This window comes from Myxocyprinus asiaticus, chromosome 11 (assembly GCF_019703515.2).
Source record: "Myxocyprinus asiaticus isolate MX2 ecotype Aquarium Trade chromosome 11, UBuf_Myxa_2, whole genome shotgun sequence".
Taxonomy (NCBI): Eukaryota; Metazoa; Chordata; class Actinopteri; order Cypriniformes; family Catostomidae; genus Myxocyprinus; species Myxocyprinus asiaticus.
The window spans coordinates 27,222,138-27,245,741 of NC_059354.1; the positions used below are offsets into that span (position 1 = coordinate 27,222,138).

Sequence of the window (23,604 nt, forward strand, 5' to 3'; positions counted from 1 at the left end):
ATTCATGTCATTTTCACTATAATTGTTTACTTCCGGTTGCTCTCCAATTCGCGTTCATGAGAGAAGCGAGTACACATAGTTTCTCACGTGACGCAAGCACGCTGGCAAGTTCAAATGAAAGTAAAACCAATGAAGCTTGTGAACAGCGTCCTGTTGTAAATAAACTGAGCTGCACTTCCGGTTGTATCGCGTCAGTTCTCACGTGAACATGCCAACACGCGAACGTCATGCAAGAGGCTGCTGTACTCGGTCCTTTCATGAACGCGCATTGTAGAGCGACCAGAAGTAAATAATTATAGTGAAAAGGACATAAATATTTGTCTGATTCTCACCCAAAGTGATTGTATTGCTTTAGAAGACATTCATTTAACCACTGGAGTTGTATGGATTACTTGTACTACGATTGTCTGTGCTTTTTTGAGCTTTAAAGTGCTGATCACCATCCACTTGCGGTTATGGACATACAGAGCTGAGATATTCTTCTAAAAATCTTTGTTTGTGTTTTGTTGAAGAGAGAAAGTCATACACATCTGGGATGGCATGATGGTGAGTAAATGATGAGAGATTCATTTTTGGGTGAACTATTCCTTTAACAACTTGAACCTTAAACAATAGGATTCCAATTCTGTCATTCCACTTTTTTACCATCTCTCTTTGTATCCTAGGTGAACATCAGCTCTTTCTCCTGGGACACACTGGGTGACGGTTTCAGGTCTCTTCTAAGTGCAGAAAGTGACATGATTTTAACAGAGGAGCACAGTTCATGACATGTCACGTGACCCCAAGAAATACATTATTATTTAAAATCCAGCAAGTGCAAACCCCCGAAATGTGGCAGTGCAACCTTTTTTAATGACTACCGTCAGTATAAATATTTCTGTCTATCTGCTATTGTCAAAGAAAAACATCTATATGGTGACTTGAATGCCGTCATATGGAGGAAAAAAAGTAATTTTACATTGTGGTTAATGGGGAAAAAGAACAAAGTAAAAATATATAATCAAAAAACCTGCGACCGCTTTTATGTCGTGCATAGGCGGCCCCACCTCATATTTCGGTTCATATCCATTTTTATCCTTTGTGCTGGAGGAGCCCAGCCTGGAACTTTGGAGTCTTTGGTTCCCACTCCGACAGAGTGGCAGCCAAGTTGTGGTTTGGAACATTGTGGGCTCTCGCTCTACCTGAGGTTGCCAGGTTGTGACAGAGTCCCCCGAGGCTCAGTAAAGGTTTATGCAAGGCTTCCCCAGGACTGCGGTTGAATCTAAATACGGTGCTTTTATTTTCCTTGCATCAGAGATCTGGCTGTACGTTACGGCTGGGAACCCGCTGCATAATTAAGGGGGCCTGGTAACTAGCTATTTATGTGTTTGCAAAATTCAGAAACTGGGCAAACTAACAATGGCCTGTCAGATTTTCCAGAAAGATGTAAGTGTCTGCTTTCACATCACAGCAATGCCACAATCACTCGGCCCATTTTAGGCCTGCCAACATATGTGTTAATAAAAGAGGCCCGACTTTTATTGCAGAAGTTATTGAAGGATTCCTCCTCTATTATCAGGCGTTCTCTGCACTTAGCAAAGGACATTATTATTTTTAGATGTATCGAGTATTCAGGTGCACTGGACGTAAGATTAGAATTATAGGCTTAAATATAATTATATCACCGCCTCTTGCATGCAACCAAAATTAGTCACATTACTCTTTATTAAGTAGGAGTGCTTCCTTTACAGCTCATAGATAAATAATCCTAATATCCTACATCCTTACTGTTTGTGACACATTTAATATTTTATGGGATAAATGAGATACTTCCGTGTGCCTTGTGTGTGGTTTTAGTGTGACAAGTTCCAAAATTACCTTTCCATATTATTAGTTGGCAGGAGCCCAAAGCCAGAAGTCCATAAAAAAGTTAAACTTTTATTTCTTATACAAAAACATATAAAAATGCACTCATTATTGTAGCCTATTCTTCCAAACATTGACTCTGCATTGCTCCAAAACCTTTTGTTTGGGTCTTGCACGCCTTAAAACATTGCACAGACTAGCCAATAGTCTGTTTCACTTTCTGCTGCCTTAATTATTTCAGAATGGTTCAAAAAGTTTAAAACTGTCTAAACTTGTATATGCTGGTTTGTTCAAATAGGCAGGTGTGGCTAATGGAGAAAAAACACACATTCTTGTTGTTGTTGTTGTTTTTTTGTTTTTTTTTTTACTTTAGAATTACAGGATTAAGTACAATAATAAATCAGTAATAAATATACTGTAAATATTGCATAGTTTAACAAAACACAAAAATAATGCATGTAATTGCCTGTTGTTACAAGTTACTAATTATATAATGAAATCAAGAATATCAGTGATCATATTGATTAAACTGGCTCTTACAAGTATGATATTTTGATAATGGAGTTGTCAATGTAAACTCTTCTTGAAAAACTTTGAATTCTCTCTCTTTTTTTTTTTTTTTTTTTTTGGCTGAAAGTGAACACCTTGACTTATGTAATTTATGAGGAGCAGACGAATGTGATTGACCTATTTGCACCTTAACAGAGTCATTGAAAAAACTCTACTGCAGTGTCAAATGAGTTTGCCATCTACTCTTGGCTGACCTGAGGTCAGGACCTAAAGACGCCATAAAGCCTATAACCTGCCCTCTCTGTAGTCACAAAATGTCACCCCACATATAAAAACTTAATAGCAACCTCTATAAAACTCTGTGCACATTAAACCATTTAATTGGCCTGTTGCTGTTTTCTCACTGATGGTGTTCTAGGGATATGAAGCAAATGTAATGCCGGCCAAATTCTACAGCAAAACAAATGTCATGGTATTAAGACTTGTGCAGTCTTCTTATTTTCCCCCGACAGTTCATAAGTCGAGTTCATCCAGAATGATGTGAAAGCACAATCTAAGAAGTGTCAGAGAAGCACAGAGCTGGCAAGCCACCATTTATTTGATATGACTACACTTATTAATCTCTATTAATCTTGAAAGGGGAATCACTAAAGTGGATTTGATATGATAAAATTATAGGTATAAATGCTAGTCTTTTTATTTATTTATTTATTTTAATTTTTTCAAAATCTGAGCTTTGAGGTTAGATAATGTATGATGTTAGACCTTTGAATGTTAAGAAATAATGTAATCTCCAAGATAAGATACTGTAAATGGAACACCAGGGTGTAAACTGTCTGTATTTCTACACTTATCAGCCACAGCATTAAAACCACTTGCCTAATAATGTGTAGGCATGAGGGGGACCTACACAATATTAGGCAGGTGGTTTTAATGTTTTGGCTGATCGGTGTATATACAGTAGCTGTATTTCTAAGATGTTTGCTCTAAGCGGAACATAATTCAGAGCAGTAACAACAAATGAAATGGCACAAAATCATCACAGCCTTCTCTGAAACCAGCAAAAAGATTTAGGAAATGGAAAATGGAAATGGCACTTTAATGAGAGCATTCAAGTTCTGACTAGAGCAAACTTTAGTGGTCACAGTACAATTTGGGCATAGCTGTCACCAAATTAGGAGTGATTTTTTTAATTATATATATATGTATATATATATATATATATATATATATATATATATATATATATATATATATATATGCACACACTATGTATACATTTTTGTTTTAGTGTCATTATTTTTACAGATAACTTTCGCTAATACAGGGGATAATCTTATTTCACTATATAGTCTAGGTCAGCTAAATAATTCTTGCAGTTTCACCTCTACTGACTAGCACCTTTAAAATCTCTTGACTTTTAGCCTCTAAAATATTTGGGGCATAATTTAGATTATCCTATAATAGTAGGGGTAAATATTACTTTTATTTATACAGTTTAATACAGTTTAAAGGATCAGTTAACCCAAAACTGAAAATTATGTCATCATTTACATATCCTCATGTCATTCCAATCCTGTTTGACAGTCAGTGAATAACGACTTAATGTTCAGTATATTCCCCAAACAAAGCTGCCATATGGCTTCAGAAGACCTAAACAGCGCACAAGTTATATGGACTACTTTTATGAGATTTTTATGTTTTTTTATGATGCTTTTGTATCCTTTTTTAAGCTTGAAAGCTTCAGTCCCCTTTTATTGTAATTGCATGGATTTAGAGCTTTATTCAGAATTTCTCCTTTGTGTTCCATGGAAGAATGTCATGCAGGTTTAGAATTGGGTTTTGGTGAATAAATGTTGAAAGAATTCTGGATGAACTATTCGTTTTAGAATGTCCCAAGATAGATTAAAAGGTGTTGATTGGGGGCATTTTTAAACTGGATTATCAACATGAAACGGTAGCATTAATTTCATGCATCAGCAGAACGCCTGGCTCTGCTTGCCTGCCCCTTCCTTCGCTACTTCGTTCTAAATTTAAAAGCAAAAGAAAGGAAGGAACAGCACCTTAAGTGAAGGGTGAAGGTTTCCTGGGAAATAAGATTTGTTGGGGTTAGACTGAGGCTTTTATTTTCCTTTTTTTGTGTACTGCTTAATGCCAGTTTATTTATTTTCACACCAGCTCAAGTTGTGGCATGCTGTCCAATTACACCATTACACCATTACCAAGGGGGATGTGTGTACTTCTGTTTGTGGTTATACAGTACTATTGTATGATTATATAATTCATTTGTTTCCCCACACATACGAAAAGCACAGGATGGTACAAACTCAAGGATAAGTGTTTCCCTTTGCTTGGATCCTAGACAACATACTTTTACAACCAAAGAAATGCTCAACTATTGTTGCCTAGTAGATTCGTAATGTTTAATGTAAAAATTAAAACTATAAAAATTACTTACCCCCCAAAAAATGTGTACACAATGATATTTACTCATTTTCATAATATTTAACTTGTATCCAATATTAAAACACATACACAGCAATATAATAATTTATAACAATATAATTTAATTTAATTTAAAGTAAAATGCCATGCAGAGACTACTATGAACACTATTGAGTGATGATATAAATTATTTTTATTTATTTTTTTGGCTAAGATCCTTGTGCTTACCTAAATTTGAAACACTGCACCCAGTGGCCAAATCTGTAAGTGTTATTGGGCATAGAGGCACGAGTGAGCTCCATTTTCCTGGTGAAATGTCCATGGAGAGGCACCAACACCATGTTGTGAAGCAAATTGTTTTTAGCTGTACAAGCTGTAATATGAGGAATGCATATTTTATAAACTGTACTCCAAAACCTATGTAATGTTTATGTTAAAGGGTAAAATGCAACCTCTGAGTCACTAATTATGTGAACGTGACTACTTCCTGGTTTTAAATGCATGATCTGTACCTGGATCTCCCACACCGTGCTTCCGGTCACGCCACTAGGGAAAGTGAAATGCTGGAGCCGATGCAAAAAATGTATGATAGGAGATGCCACTTGTCAGTGAGTTGGCATAATGTGGTCGATCCTAGGGTACTGGAACTGGGGGAAAAAAACATGTTGACTTCCTATGTGATCATGTTGGTTTTGAATCAGTTCTTTGCAATAAGTGGTTAGAAGTGATTCACAGAAAAATAACTTCAAAAGTGTTTCAATCAGAGATGCTATTGAAATGCTTTCATTCTTTTGAGTCTCTAAACTAGTCAGATGTCTTGGCCTTTAGGAAACTTAATGGCCTACTAAAAAGTGTATCAAAATCTTCATGACAGACACAGTATTGCTTAATTTTGTATCACCTGTGAAATCAGTGCAGATATATGGTGTAAATTCAGTATTTCATGCAGCCCAATGCCCAGCATATATAAACTATAAAAATGCCCTTAGCCCTGATCTAAAAGGAAGACGGGAAGAATGGATAAATAAGTGAGAGAGAGAGAATTAATTGTCCTCATGACAGTCATATGCTATCAATATGCTGCCATGTTCTCTTGGAACTAAGGCTCTTTTTTTATGGGGCCTGGTGGTTAGAACATGGCAGGCTCTCACAGGAACACTGTATTGTTATGCTTTCATTTACTTTTGGGCCCTTGCTTTACTTTTTCTGTGTTTTTTTTTGGGGGGGGGGAGGTTTCTCGGACTTACAAAGACACTCGTTTCCATGATGCTCTGCCAAGAAGGAAAACATAGTGTGGGGGTGGGGTGTGTGGGAGTTTTTGAAGGGGTTCGGAAAAGCGCAGTGGTCTCCAGTTATTACATGAAATCATTAGACGTGGAACATCTTGGCTTATAGAGAAAACATGAAGACGTTAAAATTATGATTAACAAAAATTAATCATAAAGGATTGTTCACTGTTAGTTCATTAAATTTTGTGTTAAAGAATACAACCTTATTGTAAAGTGCTAACAAGATGAAGTGAAATAGTTGCTTTTCTCTCTCTCTCTCTCTCTCTCTCTCTCTCTCTCTCTCTTTGTATATATTTACTCGCTTGACACCACATTTTAGATATGATTGCACTCAAAATGCAAGACACCTTTACAGAAACCAACATGCCCAGCGTTATGGGCTCCAGCACAGAATAAATCTGGGCATTCGCTTTATGCACACGGCTTATTTCTGCCGATATTCTCCCCTGGGTTACTTATCACTTCAATCTATCCACCCACACTTGTTTAAATTTATTTTTATTTGAAGCATTTAATGCAAGAATGAGCTCTGCTGCTTGCCCTTTCGTCACCACTTGGGCTGTGTCTGCATAAGATAATGTTGAACACCAACTTTTGACCAAGACCCACATGGTGTGAAATAAAGCACTGAGGTGTACCTGATGGAACAGATGGTATCAGTGTATCATGAAATTAGTCTGAGAATATACAGTGTATTTGAAAGAAAAGTGATATATCAGGAAAATTGTTTAATGGTGTATGCAGCAAAGCTTTTATCTCTTTCTGTAACTTCTGCAATGGCAAATTATCTATATCTGTATCTGGAATTGCTTCGAAACTAAATGAAAAGCCTATTTTTAAACATAACCCTATTCCATTTATAGCTTCCATATTGCAAATATGTCTTGTATAATCCATAAAATTATTTCTTCTTTTTGTTATTATTACTTTGTATTTTATTATTATAGTTTTGTTTGTTTGGTTGGTTTATCACTGCATGGCATCATCACTTCAATCAAACAGGTGTTCCAAAGTAAATTCCAAATTTTGAATGCATTAAGTAAAAAAAAAATATTTAAAAAAAAATGAATGCATGTTTTCCATTTATTTCAAGTTTTTCACTGCATGAACACATGGAGGAATGATATTTAACCATTTTCATTTATATTCAGAAATATACAACAATATACAGTATATTTTTGACAGCTATTTACTTCACTTCCACCTGGCGGCTTTATTTGGGCTGAACAGTTTCCTCAATACAAATCTGAAGCGTTGCCATCTCATTTTCTCATTTTTATGTGTATAATAACTTGTTAGTAGTAACAAATGTTTGGAATTGCGCAAATGTGTGAACGTGCAGAACTTTGCTTTCTCAATGTATGTGAACTGCTCGGAGAGCGCTGAAAACAGTGTATCATGATCCCAGTGCTTGAATACAGAACAGCGCGTCACACGTTCACTCTGAAGTGCACATAATTGAATTTAACATCAGCCTTTTGCGGTTTAACCAGATATTACATTATATATATAAATTCTCAGGAAACTCTACAGCCTTTCCTTGTATTGAGGATTGGGTTGAAGAAATGCAAACCTGTATTAGAGGTAATTATATGTCTTGAGTTGGAAAAAGCATTCTATGTGTATGACCATTTGGAAGGGGAGGCCGTACAGACATTAAATTTAGGTCAAGTGAAGTACGGGAAGATGCAGAGAAACTTTCTGATGTTTTGATTGAATTGTACTCTTGCTCACATTAATTTGTTCCATTACAAAGACAGTTTTTTTGATCGTAAACAAAAGGAGGGAGAGACATTGCAAGAGTTTTCTTTAGAACTGATGGCTCTGATGGAGAAAGTAAAAAAAAAACAAAACAAAAAAAAAAAACAATCCAAATGCTGTTCCTAATCCTGATGTTATTTTGCACAATTCATTTCTGAGGGTGTACAAGATCATAGGCTACATCGTGAATTAAAGATGTATGTTAGACAGCATGTAGAGTCAACACTTCTTGATCTTCGGAAAGAAGCTGTCCAGAGCCAAAGGCTGGAGGAGGTGGGTGAGGGCTCTAGTTTAATACATCTGAGGTTACCAATCATTTGATTAGTTCATGCCCAATTGTTGATGTAAAAATGGGAGGTGTTAAAGTATCATGTCTAATAGATACTGGCAGTATGGTGACAACAGTGACGGAACATTTTCCACATTTACAAGAAAGTGGGGTACAGAAGTGTGGCTGGCTGGGTTTAAAGGCCACAAATATTCCCTATGTAGGGTACATTGAGTTTTGCGTCAATGTGTTTGGGATACAAGTTTCCAGATGTGGGGATGAATGTGATTAAAAATTGTTATCATGAGCTATTGTTGAAGCATGGGCCTGAGCTTTTCCAGGCGCCCCCATAATAATCCTGCGCATTTTATCACCAGATATGTAAAGACGTTGGCCTCAATATCTCTCCCAGACATATGCTTATAACACTACAGTCGATCAGTCTACTGGAGTAAGCCCCTATTTTTTAATGATCGGACACCAGCCACGACTACCTGTCGATTTCATGCTTGCTGTTACTCAAAAGGATAAAGAGACTGGGAATCTAGAAGACTGGGTTCTGGTCCACCAGGAGACCCTGCAGGAAGTCTACAGTTTAGTTAGGGAGCGTGTAAGAGAGAAGACTGAACAACAGAACTGGTCCTATAATCTTAATGTCAAAGATGAAGGTTTCAAAGAGGGCCAGCTGGTGTACCTCAAGAATCATGTGTGGGGGAGACATAAAATCCAGGACGTCTGGGATCCCACTTTGTATAGAGTGGTTTGTTCCCCTCGTGATCAAGGTGTTGTGTATTCTGTGGTCCCTGTGCAGGAAGTGGGACCACTGCGTTAAGTGCATCGATTGGAAATGTGGGCTGCTTTGGAAATAGAGCCTGATTAATGTACTTCAGACACTGATGTGATTGAGGGTGAAAAACCGGAAGAAGTATCTGATATTAAAAGTACTGAAGGTGAGCCTTCCATGTTTTTGATGCGGGAGAGTACTAATCATGAGCCTGTTTTAAACAGTCTAATCCCTGGTCCAGTACCCTTGATGGAGAGGGTACCTGAACAGCCTGTGGTACGACGGACTAAGCGGGGCAGCATCCTAACCCTTATCGACTTCCTCAGTCCATAAGACAAGTTTCACCAGCCAGGGAGGTGAGCTAGGGTTTGTGTGTTTATCGGTGGGTCGCCAATTCAATGTTGGGGGCGGGGGGCGGGGGGGCGGGGGGGGGGGGGGGGGTAAAGTGTGGCCACTTCATACTACAATATGTCTCTTTAATAATGTGGACAGGCCGAAAGAGTATATATTTGTAAGCAGGAAAGGTTGGGTGGCTACTCACTTCCTGTTTGGATTATGATACCAGTGCTAGCATGGTAGAAGCAGAGCGCGTGTGGGGTTAGGATTACATTAGGGTTAGGGTTAGGTAGGCTGTTTAGATTGTTTGTAGTTAAGTTTTGTGATCAAACTCAAATGTAGTTGTCTTGATATGTTTCTTGTGTGATTTTAATTTTTGTAGAGTAGACGAGGATGTTCCCCTCTCAAATTGGAACGATGAATATGGGCTAAAGGGTAATGGTTTTAAAAGTTTTTGTGTGTTGTGTTAATGCAGCGATGTATAAAGAATAATTTTTTTGCAGCTTATCAATTGCTGTTCCTTCTTTGCTTGTGTTTTTTTTTTTTTTTTTAATTATGGTGATTAGTGGTTTGTTTGCTAGCCAGCTTGCCCAGGTGTGTCTGGTGTGTTGTTAGAGTTAGAAGCTGGCTAGCAAATATTTATTTTCTTTTTGTATCATTTTGTTTTCCTTCCCAAGCTCTGAATTTAATATTGCCTGCTCTGTTGTGTAGCCCTCCCATGGTGGAATGAGACAGGGGGATTTGTTACTTGCATGTGTTTTGTTATGGGTTGGTTTATTGTTTGTATTGTTTTATTTTGTATTGCTATGTATTACATTTGATTTGTGGTTATTTTTCATTTAAAACTAAATTTTATATATATATAGTGTGTGTGTGTGTGTGTGTATATATATATATGTGTATATATATATATATATATATATATACACGCACACACACACACACACTGGTGGCCAAAAGTTTGGAATAATGTACAGATTTTGCTGGTATGGAAAGAAATTGGTACTTTTATTCACCAAAGTGGCATTCAACTGATCACAATGTATAGTCAGAACATTATTAACGTGAAAAATTACTATTACAATTTTATTTTTATTGTTTATTTTTTGAGAACTTCTTAAACTACTTCAAAGAGTTCTCATAAAAAAAAAAAAAAATTAAAAAAAAATTCATCCACATGCGGCAATGACAGATTTGCAGATCCTTGGCATTCTAGCTGTCAGTTTGTCCAGATACTCAGGTGACATTTCACCCCACGCTTCCTGTAGCACTTGCCATAGATGTGGCTGTCTTGTCGGGCACTTCTCACGCACCTTATAGTCTAGCTGATCCCACAAAAGATCAATGGGGTTAAGATCCATAACACTCTTTTCCAATTATCTGTTGTCCAATGTTTGTTTCTTTGCCCACTCTAACCATTTATTTTTGTATTTCTGTTTCTAAAGTGGCTTTTTCTTTGCAATTCTTCCCATAAGGCCTGCACCCCTGAGACTTCTCTTTACTGTTGTACATGAAACCTGTGTTGAGCATAGAATTCAATGAAGCTGTCAGCTGAGGACATGTGAGGCATCTATTTCTCAAACTCAAACTTCTGATGTACTTATCCTCTTGATATAATGGCAAGTGATTTTCTAGTACCAATTTAGCATTATTAATCAAGGATAAGGTGTTGGAGTGATGGCTACTGGAAATTGGGCCTGTCTAGATTTGATCAAAAATTACTTTTTTTCAAAAAGTGACGGTGCTGTTTTTTACATCAGTAATGTTCTGTAAACTTACCACGCACCCCATTGAGAGCAAGAACAACTAATCACGACCACGAGGCAGTTACCCCATGTGACTCTACCCTCCTTAGCAACCGGGCCAATTTGGTTGCTTAGGAGACCTGGCTTGAGTAACTTAGCACACCCTGAATACGAGCATCAATACTCGCTGAGCTACCCAGGCCCGACAAGCTCAGATTTCTAAAACGTGCACAAGAAACAGAGACTGCAACACGGGTATCCGATTTGTTTTCATTCATTAAGTTTACACACAATGTGTTGTCATTTTATATATGTTTATTTAAAATAATGCACTATCCCTGTGCTCAATAGCTAATCAGTTTAAGAAATATTTTTCCTATCATTTGGTAGAATCCAATATTAATTTTAAAGTCATTATTTGTGCCTTTCCGAACATGGTATTCATCTTTGAGCACATCCCTATTGTTTAGCTTCAATGTGAATCCCTGTTTGCAACCCATGCAAAGAATCCACTTCTGTAATGTGACATATTTCCAAGTGATACCAGAATGGAGCCAGACCTGGAAGTGAGTTTGCTAAAACAATGCCTAAATAGCTATTTGGCTTTTGGTTAATATTATAATAAAGGGAAATTTTTTCAGAGGCATATTGATTAAACATTCCAAAAAAAGTTTTTCTTTTTTAATAATCACAGTAAGACCATGCAAGTAAATGGGGTCAATTTGTATTTCTTGTTGACTTAATGTAAATCAAAGGCCATTCTGAGTTAGAATCATAATTTCAGCTGTCTGTCACATCTTGTGGACTTTTTCTTCTCCTGTAGTACTTCAATTTTCATTCTGCAGTTTTTTGACCGGCATATTAAAGCCAAGTGAGCCAAATCTTATCTAGAATCTTTTTTAGGTGTCATAACTTAAACTAAGCCACGGAGTTTAATGCAAGATCCAAGCTTGATGTAAACTTTTTGTGGGGGAAAAAAGAAAGAAAAAAATCTTTGTTTCTTTTCAAAGGTTTTGCCATGAAAGTCTTGGAGGCCTGCCGAACTCGTTAAGGCCCCTGCAGCTATGCCAGAGAGGTCACTAAAAGCTGCATCTCATTTCACCGCATTGTTTTCAGTTAAGATTTAGAGAGATGCGCAATCCACAAATCTGGTTTATGTCACCCTCCTGTTCCTTCAGTAACCCTTCATCATTACTAGCCAACATGCCAAACTATGAGGTATCTGATGCAGGGAAAATGCTACAAGAAGGGATGGCTCTTCCTGTAATTACAGACTCTCTCTTATCTCTGGGATGGAATTAAAAACACGTTCCTTGCAGACAGTCTCAGCGCTGACCTGCGGGATGCAAATAAAAAGAGACTGCTGTTAGAGAATTGGAGAGGACTTTGGCAGCTTGATTAGAAACCGATGTGACTGCAGCCATGGTGTGCATTATGACAATGCAAAGGGTTGATACATCTGCATGGAGGAAGTGCAGAGAATTCAGGTGAGGTTGTGTTGGATCATTCTTTCAAAGATGTAGAGCGATGGCAGCCTTGAATATGAAGCATATAAATACATCATATCAAAACTGGGCATTTAATTTAACTTTATTTTTAATGAAAAAATATTTGTAAAATTATACATACACAGTGAAATTCTTCTTTTTCACATATCCCAGCTAGGCTGGGGTCAGAGTGCAGGGTCAGCCATGATACAGCACCCCTGAAGCAGATAGGGTCAAGGGCCTTGCTCAAGGGCCCAACAGTGGCATCTTGGCAGTGCTGGGGCTTGAACCCCTGACCTTCTGATCAGTAACCCAGAGCCTTAACCTCAGAGCTACCACTGCCACTTTACCATTAATACAACAAACAAAATGTCAACACACCAAAGCAAGAACCTATTGCACAATGTGTGCTTAAAAAAAAAAAAATACCTTAAGCATCACCTGTCTGTTATTAAAAAAAGGCTTTGCAGCTAAGTAAAATTTTTACATTTAAACGAGAATTGACAAAAAAATGGCAATTCATTTTAACTTACAAAGTTTCCTTTTGAAAACATAATTGTACAAACCCATTTACAAAATCCCTTGATATCATTACAAATATACATCTTTTCAACTTTGTTGATGATGTTTTAATGAAGTATAATACAATGTAAAGATTATTTGCATAATACAAAAAAATAGATTAAATATACCTGACATTACTTATAAATGTGAGTCTTTAAAAAAAAGAAAAAATACATTCTTTTTCAAAAGCACATACAGTATGAACACATCAGCAACAAGAAATAGTATTACATGAGAGTACCATAACATTCTAAAAGTCCTCAATTCTCACACATTTCTTGCTTTTTGTAGAGTCTCTTCTATAAAAACTAATTTTACTTGCCCTCCAGTCCAAAGATCTCAAGACATTCAATAAGAATGAACTCCACTATATGGTTCTGGTATACCATATTGACTTCCATGTTTCCTGCTTCAAATTCGGGCCACATGAGAGTTGGTCCAAACACAATGCTAATGCCCTGGGTCGACATTAAGTTTTGCTGTGACTTTGTCAAGACTCTGTAAAGAGAAAAACAATGGATCACTGATGTGGAAGAGGCAACAGAAATTAATATTTTTTTTTTGTTTTGCAGATCACATCTCGTGGATATCCTAACTACACTGACTACAGCGTGCGAGTACTGTAATTTCTTCCAAGCTTAAAACATGTACATTTCCTGTCAGAAAACCGCCTCAGAACATCGGTAGGGAGGAATTGTGCCTTGTCTTTGGAGGCATCTAAGCGCACTTTTTAGCGGGATCTCTCTGAGCTGAGGTTTGGCTGTGGTGAAGAGACAATCAATACTGGGGTATTGAAGGACTCTTACGAGGAGCCAGATTGGAGCCCTCTGGCTCTGTTATGGGTTGAGCCTGGAAAGGGAGGGAGGGATTGTGGTGGAGGGCTGCATTCCAAATTGTCAATGAGATCCTGACTAAGAGGTGGGAAAGAAGATTAACATTTAGGAGCACACTTTGCATGGCTTTGCTGTGATCTAGTTGTGAAAAGTACACATTTGAAGTGTGTTGGGTTTATAGCATGTTTATTGTACCATGGTGTAATTGTCACACTATGCCACTACTACTTTTGTGGTCACATAATTCAATATAATGGTCTACAATTATGCAACATAACTCAATCTATAATCCAGGTGTCACTGTCAAAATACCACTGTGTTACGAAATACAGTACGTTTAAAGGAATTTCGGTTAATTTTCGAGGTGCAATTTGTTGAGGTTTCTGTTACGCAATGCAACTTAAACAAAACACTAAAATGTTTGTAATATATAAATCTACAATTAGGTGATAAATAATGACAATAAAATGCTTTGTTAATGCCGGTGCGGATAACAAGTAAAAAGATTGAGGGTCTGACTGTTGCTATGACTACCTCCTTGTTCGAGAACACAACTTGTTCACGAACATTCTTTTTTACAGCAGGTGAAAATATGCAATTTATTTGTATATGTATCTTTTGTTTTGACTTAAGTTGGGGTGATCAAGTCTTAATTAGGGGAGTCAGACACCCCCAAACACCCTTAGAATTCGCACCCTGATGTCAGGGTATTTACACACTCCCTCACCAAGACATATTCTGCTAAAAGTGTGCATTTAACATGTGCAGGAGGTAATAATTGTGCCACATTATGGGTGATGTCCCTTTGCGTACTTTTTGGGACTTTGGGAGACCATTTCAGCAAAACACAACTTAAGAGGCAGGCCAAGCACTATCAATAATTCCCCATTAATGTGTATAATTAACCTCGGCCATTTCGTTTCCCCGGTATATCACAGCTAGACGCTTGTCCTGCCATGAGCATTTCTAACCTAATTAGCACTCTATGATGTAAGGATCCCGGCTGCCATTGCTAATGGTCCACTAATGATCTTAAAGAGAGAGACTTCATTTCCGAAGTGATTTTTCAAAACATTAAATATGAAGCTTTTTGTCGAACCTTTTAGTGTTTTTCGGTAATTATGCCACTGTGACACCACTAAATACCATGAACCCCACATCCCCCACCTTCATGTTCAGCTATCAATAATGTCAGATCAATTAAAATCATGAAAGAAGCCTAATTACAGTCATTATCATTTTCAATTACAGTAGTATCACATGTTGAGAAGAAGTGAAATATGAAGAAATTCTCTTAAAGGAAAAAAAAAACACTGTTCTTTGAAGAAAAACATGTAAAGGATTCAGTTAATTTACATTACAACACACATTTTCATGTATATACAGTAGATAGATAGAGAGATAGATTGATATACTGTTTATACGTATGTGTTATATATATATATATATATATATATATATATATATATATATATATATATATATATATATACAATTGTTTAGAAAAGGGGAGGTTGCAACCTGGTCATCAGTATCTGGGTATTTATGCCAAAATATGCTCATTAAACATAAATTGACTTGGAGTCCAGTGAAGTTGCTCTGGTGTCTGGGTAAGGGCCAGGCTGTGGGCAGCTTGACCGGAGGTGACTGCGCTACGCTTGGTTGAATCTGACAAATCACTGATATCCCGTACATAAGCCGACATGTACGACTCAAGATGCCAATGGGTATTAATTAGCATCTCGTTTGCAAGCGGGGCATGACAGGAAATGGAGGATAGTGCACAATACCGTCATTCCCCGCCTAGGAGGCCAGTGCTAATTGGGTCAGCCTCACTGGCTCCTGAAGAATCATGGGACGAATAATAAATTGAGGTGGGGTGGGGGGTTACAGAATCGCTCCAAGCTTTAAACTGTGTCATTTTTATCTTATTAGAAGATGGCCTTGTCTGAACCTATGAAAGAAAGACAAGTCATTATCAAGGGAACTAATTTTGTGCTTGACTTTAATTTTATCTCGTAGTACAGTATTTGCAGTTTGGACATTTATGTATTTTTGTTTACTGGTTTTCTTCACTTTGGCCATTTGTACATACAGTTCTGCCCATAAGTTTATATACCTCTTGTAGAATCTGCAAGATGTTTATAATTAATTTTTTTTTAAAAGAGGGATCATAATTTCCTTTTTTTATTTTTATTTTTTTATTTACTACTGCCCTGATGATGACTGATTTGACAACAGTAAAACTCAAAAACTCTAAATTAATTACCGAATGTATGTGTCAGTAAAATACATGAATATGGTGCTCAAGGAGGCAACACACAATATAAAGCACCAATGGTGTGTAAACTTTTGAACAGGATAATTTGTGCAAATGTATTATAATTATTGTAGAATATTGCAGAAATATACTTGAATATTTTTAATGCATTTTCATGTCATTATACGCTAGCGGCCAAAAGTTTGGAATAATGTACAGATTTTGCTATTATGGAAAGAAATTGGTACTTTTATTCACCAAAGAGGCTGTAGTGATCACAATGTATAGTCAGGACATTAATAACGTGAAAAATTACTATTACAATTTGAAAAAAATTAATGAGAACTTTGATGAGAACTTAAGAGTTCTCATCAAAAAAAGCCTCCACATGCAGCAATGACAGGCATTCTAGCTGTCAGTTTGTCCAGATACTCAGGTGACATTTCATCCCACGCTTCCTGTAGCACTTGCTATGGATGTGGCCGTCTTGTCGGGCACTTCTCACGCCCCTTACAGTCTAGCTGATCCCACAAAAGATCAATGGGGTTAAGATCCATAACACTCTTTTCCAATTATCTGTTGTCCAATGTCTGTGTTTCTTTGCCCACTCTAACCTTTTCTTTTAGTTTTTCCTGTTTCAAAAGTGGATTTTTCTTTGCAATTCTTCACATAAAGCCGGCATCCCAGAGTCTTCTCTTTACTGTTGTACATGAAACTGGTGTTGAGAGGGTAGAATTCAATAAAGCTGTCAGCTGAGGACATGTGAGGCATCTATTTCTCAAACTAGAGACTCTGATGTACTTATCCTCTTGTTTATTTGTACATCTGGCCTCCACATCTCTTTCTGTCCTTGTTAGAGCCAGTATTCTTTTGTCTTTGAAGACTATAGTGTATACCTTTGTATGAAATCTTCAGTTTTTTGGCAATTTCAAGCATTGTATAGCCTTCATTCCTCAAAACAATGATTGGCTGACGAGTTTCTAGAGAAAGCTGTTTCTTTTTGGCCATTTTTGACCTAATAATGACCTTAAGACATTCCAGTCTATTGCATACTGTGGCAACTCAAAAACAAACACAAAGACAATGTTAAGTTTCATTTAATGAAGCTAATAGCTTTCAACTGTGTTTAATATAATTGTGGATTGTTCTGGCAAGATCAGAGAATCATGACAGAGGAGTACATTTGAACAACCTATGCTCCTTGGGACACAGAAGCCTGGCATATACACCTGGTACCTCTTTACACCAATGTCAGACTTTGGACTCTGTAGTTACAGATTGTCTAGTACCAAATTAGCATGATTACTCAAGGATAAGGTGTTGGAGTGATGGCTGCTGGAAATGGGTCCTGTCTAGATTTGATAAATGACTTTTTTCAAATAGTGATGGTGCCATTTTTACCTCAGTAATGTCCTGACTATACTTTGATCAGTTGAATGCCACTTTGGTGAATTAAAGTGCCAATTTCCTTCTGAAACAGTAAAATCTGTACATTATTCCAAACTTTTGGCTGCCAGTGTGTGGATATATATATATATATATATATATATATAAAATTGTAGCGAAGACGCCAGGGCAGTAGTGTTAAGATCCATGTGTAGTTTAAAAGGCAAATAAAAAAATAAAAAGCGCAAAAACAAAAAGGCAGGAAAGGGATCGGTACACAGATAGGCAGTCCAGAAAGGCAAACAAAAGTATGATAGGCAGAGGGGTAATCCAATAAACAATATTGGCAGTAAATCCAAAACACTCACAAATGGGGAATTCAGAGAACAGGCAGGAGTCAAACACAGGGTAATCAGGGTAATTAATAACTCTTAGAATTGTAGACTAGGCAAACAAGACTTCACGCTGAATGCGTGGAAACTGGGAACTTAAATAGACAGGGTTAAAATGTGATACAGGTGGAAGAGAAATCAGTCTGAGGATTATGGGAAATGTAGTTCGTGAAATGTTAAAACTCAGATGATGGCGACCTCTGGCGGCATTCGGGGGAGATGGCAGGCACTGCGGGTGTAACAGAGCCTCCCCCTGTGAACGGCTCTTGACGTGAGGAGGTTGTTTACATCAGGGTCTACCTCGACCTCTGGGAGCAGGTTGATGAGGGAAATTGCGGTGAAACTCAGTGATGAGATTAGGGTCCAGAATGTCCTCAGAATTAGTCCAGGAACGTTCCTCGGGACCGTAACCTTCCCAGTCCACCAAATATTGAAATGTCCAACCCCGGCGTTGAGAGTCCAGGAGCTTGTGTACCCGAAAGGCTTCTGTCAATGAGGAATGGAAGGGGTCTCTGAGGGTCTTGAGAACCTTCCTCTCTCGGAGGTGCCACAGGTTTGAGCAGGGATACATGAAATGTAGGGAAAATACAGTAGTTAGCAGGGTGCTGAAGTTAAAATGATACAGGGTTAATTTGACAGAATTTTGCACGGGAGTCATAGAAAAAGATCTCAGGTTGATAGCCAGACCCATTGTCCAGGAGCATAGTTGGGACCTGGGCGGCGATGGAGATTGGCTTGTTCACCTTGTCAATGAATGGCATGTAGTAGGTGGACCTGAGCTTGGTCCCAGATAGCCTCGCTGCGTTACATCCAGTCATTGACAGTGGGAACGTCGGAAGGTTCCCCAGACCAGAGAAAGAGTGGTGGTTGAAACCCTAAGATGCATTTGAACGGTGTTGTTCCAGTGGCAGGTTTGAATAGAGTTCGGAGCATATTCAGCCCAGGGTAGGAAACGGTTCCAGTCGTGTTGGCTGACTTGACAGTAGGCTCGAAGGAATTTACCCAGGTCCTGGTTTAGCCGTTCGACTTAACCATTAGATTGAGGGTGATAACCAGAAGTTAGACTCACGTTGACGTAAAGTCATTTGAAGAATGCGGACCAGACTCGGGAGGTGAACTGGAGACCACGGTCAGAGACAATGTCCTCAGGAAGGCCATAAAAAGGTAGAAGACATAATGAAACAGGCTCTCTGCACATTCCATGGATGAAGGAAGTTTGGGCAGAGGTATGAATCTACAGGCTTTAGAGAATCAATCCACCATGGTTAGGGTGGTAGAGAGTTGGGTAGATACATGACAAAGTCCACTGCGATATGGGACCAAGGATGTCGAGGGGCAGGAAGAGGCTGAAGGAGACCAGACGGGAGAGGTCGAAGAGATTTAGTGGTGGCACACATGTTGCCGTTTTTAAACATAGTCAGCTACTTCAGTGGCTAGGTTTTCCCAACAAAACCGGTTTTGCACCAACTTGCATGTAGCTTGAGCGCCTGGATGTCCCGAGCAGGCTGAGTCATGAACCCACTGAAGAACCCTGTTCCGTAAGGAAGTGGGGACAAAGACTTTGTCAGGATGGCAGCCAGTGGGAGTGGGTTCTTGGTTCTGAGCTTGGGTAATATCAGCCATGATCTCACTGTACGGGAGCAACAATGAGAGTAGGTGGGATGATGGAAGTCACAGGGTTGTCACAGGAGGAAATCATAAATGCGGGACAGAGCGTTGGCCTTGGTGTTCTTAGACCCAGGTCGAAAGGTGGTGAAAATGAATCTGGAGAAGAGACCATCGGGCTTGGCGAGGATTTAGGTGCTTGGTCGATTGAATATATTCTAGGTTATGATACGTAACCACCAGAAATGGATGGTGTGCTCCCTCTAGCCAGTGTCTCCACTCCTCGAAAGCTGTTTTCATAGCCAAGAATTCTTGATTGCCGACATCATAGTTTCTCTTGGCTGAAGATAACTTGAGTAGAATGCACAGGGATGGAGTTTAGTGGGAGATCCTTGTCACTGGGAGAGTACCGCACCTACTCCAGAGTTAGAAGCATCTACTTCTAGCACGAAGGGTCGAGAGGGATCAGGATGGAGAATAGGGGCAGTAGTGAAGCGACGCTTGAGATCAAAGGCTTGATGGGCGGAAGGTGTCCAGTTACATTTTTGGGCTTTACCATGGAGCAGAGAGGCAAGTGGGGCAGCTATGGAGTTGAAACCTCGAATGAAACGTCAAAAGAAGTTGGCAAAGCAGAGGAAGTGTTGTAGTTCCTTAACAGACACCGGTAAGGGCCACTGCAGTACCACTTGTACTTTGGAAGAGTCCATGGCAACCCCCTCAGGGAAGATGATTTACCCCAGGAAGGAGATGGTGGAACTCACATTTCTCCAACTTGGAGTAAAGCTAATGTTGAATAAGATGGTTGAGTACCACTCCGACATGTTGAACGTGTTCGTCGAGGGAAGACAAGAATATAAGGATATTATCGATGTAGACTAGAACCCACTTGCCAATAATGTCACGGAAAATGTCGTTCACAAAGGCTTGGAAGACAGAAGGACTATTGGAAAATCCGAAAAGCATCACCCAATATTCATAGTGGCCAGTGTGTGTAGAGAAGGCCGTTTTCCATTCATCCCCCTCCCAGATGCGAATCAAATTGTAGGCATTACGAAGATCCAGCTTAGTGTAGATTTTGGTGCATCTTAACTGCTCTAGTGCAGGTGGTACCAGAGGAAGGGGGTAGTGATACTTGATGGTGACAGTTTAAATAGTCAATGCAGTCCCCTGTCCTTCTTTCCTACGAAGAAGAAAGCCACAGAAGGTGGGGAGGTGGAGGGTCGAATAAAACCCCTTTCTAGGGATTCTGCTATGTATTCTTCCATAGCTTTAGTCTCTGGCTCAGATAAGGAGCAAATTCATCCACGTGGAAGAGAGGAGCCTGGCAAAAGGTCAATAGCACAGTCACAGAAACGGTGAAGAGGAAGTTGGGTAGCTTTAGCTTTACTGAATGCCTCCCGGAGAGCCGAATAACATTGTGGCAGGGTCGACATCTTTTCTGGGAGGATAGTCGTGGTACATACCGGAGGGAGAAAGATGAGTTCAGGGAGGTTGAGGCAAGACTGGAAACAGGAGGTACTCAGAGTAATTTGTCCATCTCTCCTGGAAATCTCAGGGTTGTTAAGTCTCAGCCATGGTAAGCCAAGAACAATCTGGTTTTTTGGAGTGCGAGTGACCAGGAACTGAATTTCCTCATGATGAAAGAGTCCAACTTGGAGATGAATGGGTTGAGTTATCTGCTGAATCTTGCTGGAGCCGAGGGGTCGTTCATCTAGCGTTGCGACATGTAATGGGACACAAGGGACAAAAGACAATCTTAGATTCATGGTGAGGGCCAGGTCAATGAAATTACCAGCAGTCCCAGAATCCAAGATGGCTGACATCTGCTGTTCACTATTCTGAACATGCAATATGACAGACAATTGAAACTGATCAATAGGAATCAAATTAGAGAACTCAAAACTCACCGAAGGGGGGCGACTAGGGCAGGCAGCCAGTAAATGTCCCGACTGTCCGCAGTAGATAAAGTCTCCGAGACAGCGTTGTCGCTCTTCGGTGGTGAGGGAGGAATGACCCACATGCATGGGCTCGTGAAGACTGGTAGCAGCGATGTCAGAAGGAATTGATTGTAGAGAGCTGACTGGATGACCGCTTTGATCAGGTTGTCCAGGCAAATGGCGAGTTTGATGAATTAATCCAGAGATCTTCCCTCATCACGACATGCTAGTTCTGTTTGAAGGTCAGGGTTTAGTCCTTTATGGAACAACAGTTTTAGCGTATCCTCCACCCACACGGTTTGTGCTGCTAGAGTGCAGAATGATAAAGCAAATTTAACGTCTGACATATTATTCTGCTTTAGACACAACAGAAGTTCTCCAGGGTCCTTACCACCCTCGGAGTGGTCAAAAACTTCACGCAAGCAAGTTAGGAAGTGAGACAAAGAACACCAAGATGTTTTCATGACTCCAAACTCAAGTCTAAAGCTTTGCCTGACAGCAGTGATATAATGAAGGAAACACAAGCTTCATCATTGGGATACATGTGAGGTAGTTGCGACAGTTCACACTGTAACAGAAATCTGACACTTACTGGGTAATCCGTCAAACTTCTCTGGAAGAGAGAGTCGAGGATTAACAGCCGCAGAGGGCGTTGGGCTGCAGGCAGAACTGATAGTGGAAAACCCCTTCGGAGATACACATGGGTTGGGTTGTACGGATTTGAAGAGTTCTTCCGTGATAGATGTGAGCTTGCACAGCTCCTGATGGTGACTAGTCAGCATGGCTGACTGTGCTGAAACAAGCTCGTGTAGCTGTTGAAAAGCTGCTGGATCTAGGTTTGGCGAAGTCTTCTGTAGCGAAGACACCAGGGCAGTAGTGTTAAGATCCATGTGCAGTTTAAGGCAAATAAATAGTAAAAACACAGTAACAAAACCCAGAGCAAAAACACAGGCATGCAAGGGATCGGTACACAGATAGGCAGTCCAGAAAGGCAAACAAAGTAAGTCTGATAGGCAGAGGGGTAATCCAATAAACAGGCAGTAAATCCAAAACACTCACAAGAAGGCTGGGGAATTCAGAGAACAGGCAGGAGTCAAACACAGGGTAATCAGTGATAGTAATACCGCTCAGAATTGTAGACTAGGCAAACAAGACTTCACATTGAATGCGTGGAAACTGGGAACTTAAATAGACAGGGTTAAATGTGATACAGGTGGAAGAGTAATCAGTCTGACTGGAGGATTATGGGAAATGTAGTTCGTGAAATGTTAAAACTCAGGTGATGGCGACCTCTGGTGGCATTTGGGGGAGATGGCAGGCGCTGCTGGTGTAATAATAATAGGGCTGTCAATAGATTAAATTTTCTTATCAAATTAATTACATGACATGCCGATTAATTAATTGCATTAAACTCATACATCTTTATTTGCTGAGATAGGTCCCCAAATAAAGATAATTCATATAAATAATGTATAATAATTAAAATATTTGTAAATACAATACTCAGGACCTATAATATAATACAGATTGAAATTCAGTTTTAAATAAATTGCATTATCATGGCAGATGAATGAAGAATTGTTTAGACCATACAAAAAGTGGCTTAAGAACACAATATATTGTTTGTTTTATTCTCATATCACTGAACAAGCCTACTGTTGACAGCAATCTGTTCTGCATTGAGTTCGTCATATGGTAGGAAAATCCCTACTTTAATTACGGAAATTAAGTACGGGTTAGTGGGCATGAATAATTCCGTTCATTTTTTTACGTGTTTTTTTTAAATATATATATATATATATATATATATATATATATATATATATATATATATATATATATATAAAATCGCACTAAATTAACACATTAAATCAACAGACCTAATATATATACAGTATATACACAAAATTAACTTTCAGATTCTACAAAAGGTGTGTAAACTCTGTTGGGTTGGGAAAAAAATGGGCAAGTAAACTTTATAACAACTGTATACTCTTTTGAATATCCAAACTTGCACAGCAGCAGTTTTCTTTAATCTAATTTGAGAGATACCAAACATAGATGAGAAGAAAAGCTTCTTTTTTTTTTTTCTTGGCTTTCCTGATCAGAGGCTGATCCAGGTTTCTTTTCCAGCACAAAGCAAACGTAACCTTGAAT

At 38.9% G+C, this 23,604-nt stretch overlaps 2 protein-coding genes across 11 annotated transcripts in view; one reads left to right on the forward strand and one right to left on the reverse strand.

The window, feature by feature from the left end:
- The window catches only part of LOC127448118 (glycosyltransferase-like domain-containing protein 1), a 125,966-nt gene that overhangs the window by 67,853 nt on the left and 34,509 nt on the right, over positions 1-23,604 (forward strand). For 4 of the 7 annotated variants that reach the window (XM_051710423.1, XM_051710422.1, XM_051710426.1 and 1 more), the window contains one exon: positions 666-3,503. The exons of 1 other annotated variant lie outside the window; for it this stretch is intronic. In XM_051710423.1, the coding sequence (XP_051566383.1) occupies positions 666-767 (102 nt within the window). In that variant the 3' untranslated portion in view covers positions 768-3,503. Of the gene's footprint in view, positions 1-665; positions 3,505-23,604 lie in introns of those variants that run through there. 2 more of the 7 variants (XM_051710425.1, XM_051710424.1) reach the window with 2 other exon arrangements.
- LOC127448120 (rho GTPase-activating protein 15-like) overlaps positions 12,585-23,604 on the reverse strand; it is a 63,511-nt gene continuing 52,491 nt past the window's right edge. For all 4 annotated transcript variants that reach the window (XM_051710433.1, XM_051710431.1, XM_051710432.1 and 1 more), the window contains one exon: positions 12,585-13,532. In XM_051710433.1, coding sequence (XP_051566393.1) covers positions 13,349-13,532 — 184 coding nt within the window. In that variant the 3' untranslated portion in view covers positions 12,585-13,348. The remainder of the gene's footprint in view (positions 13,533-23,604) is intronic.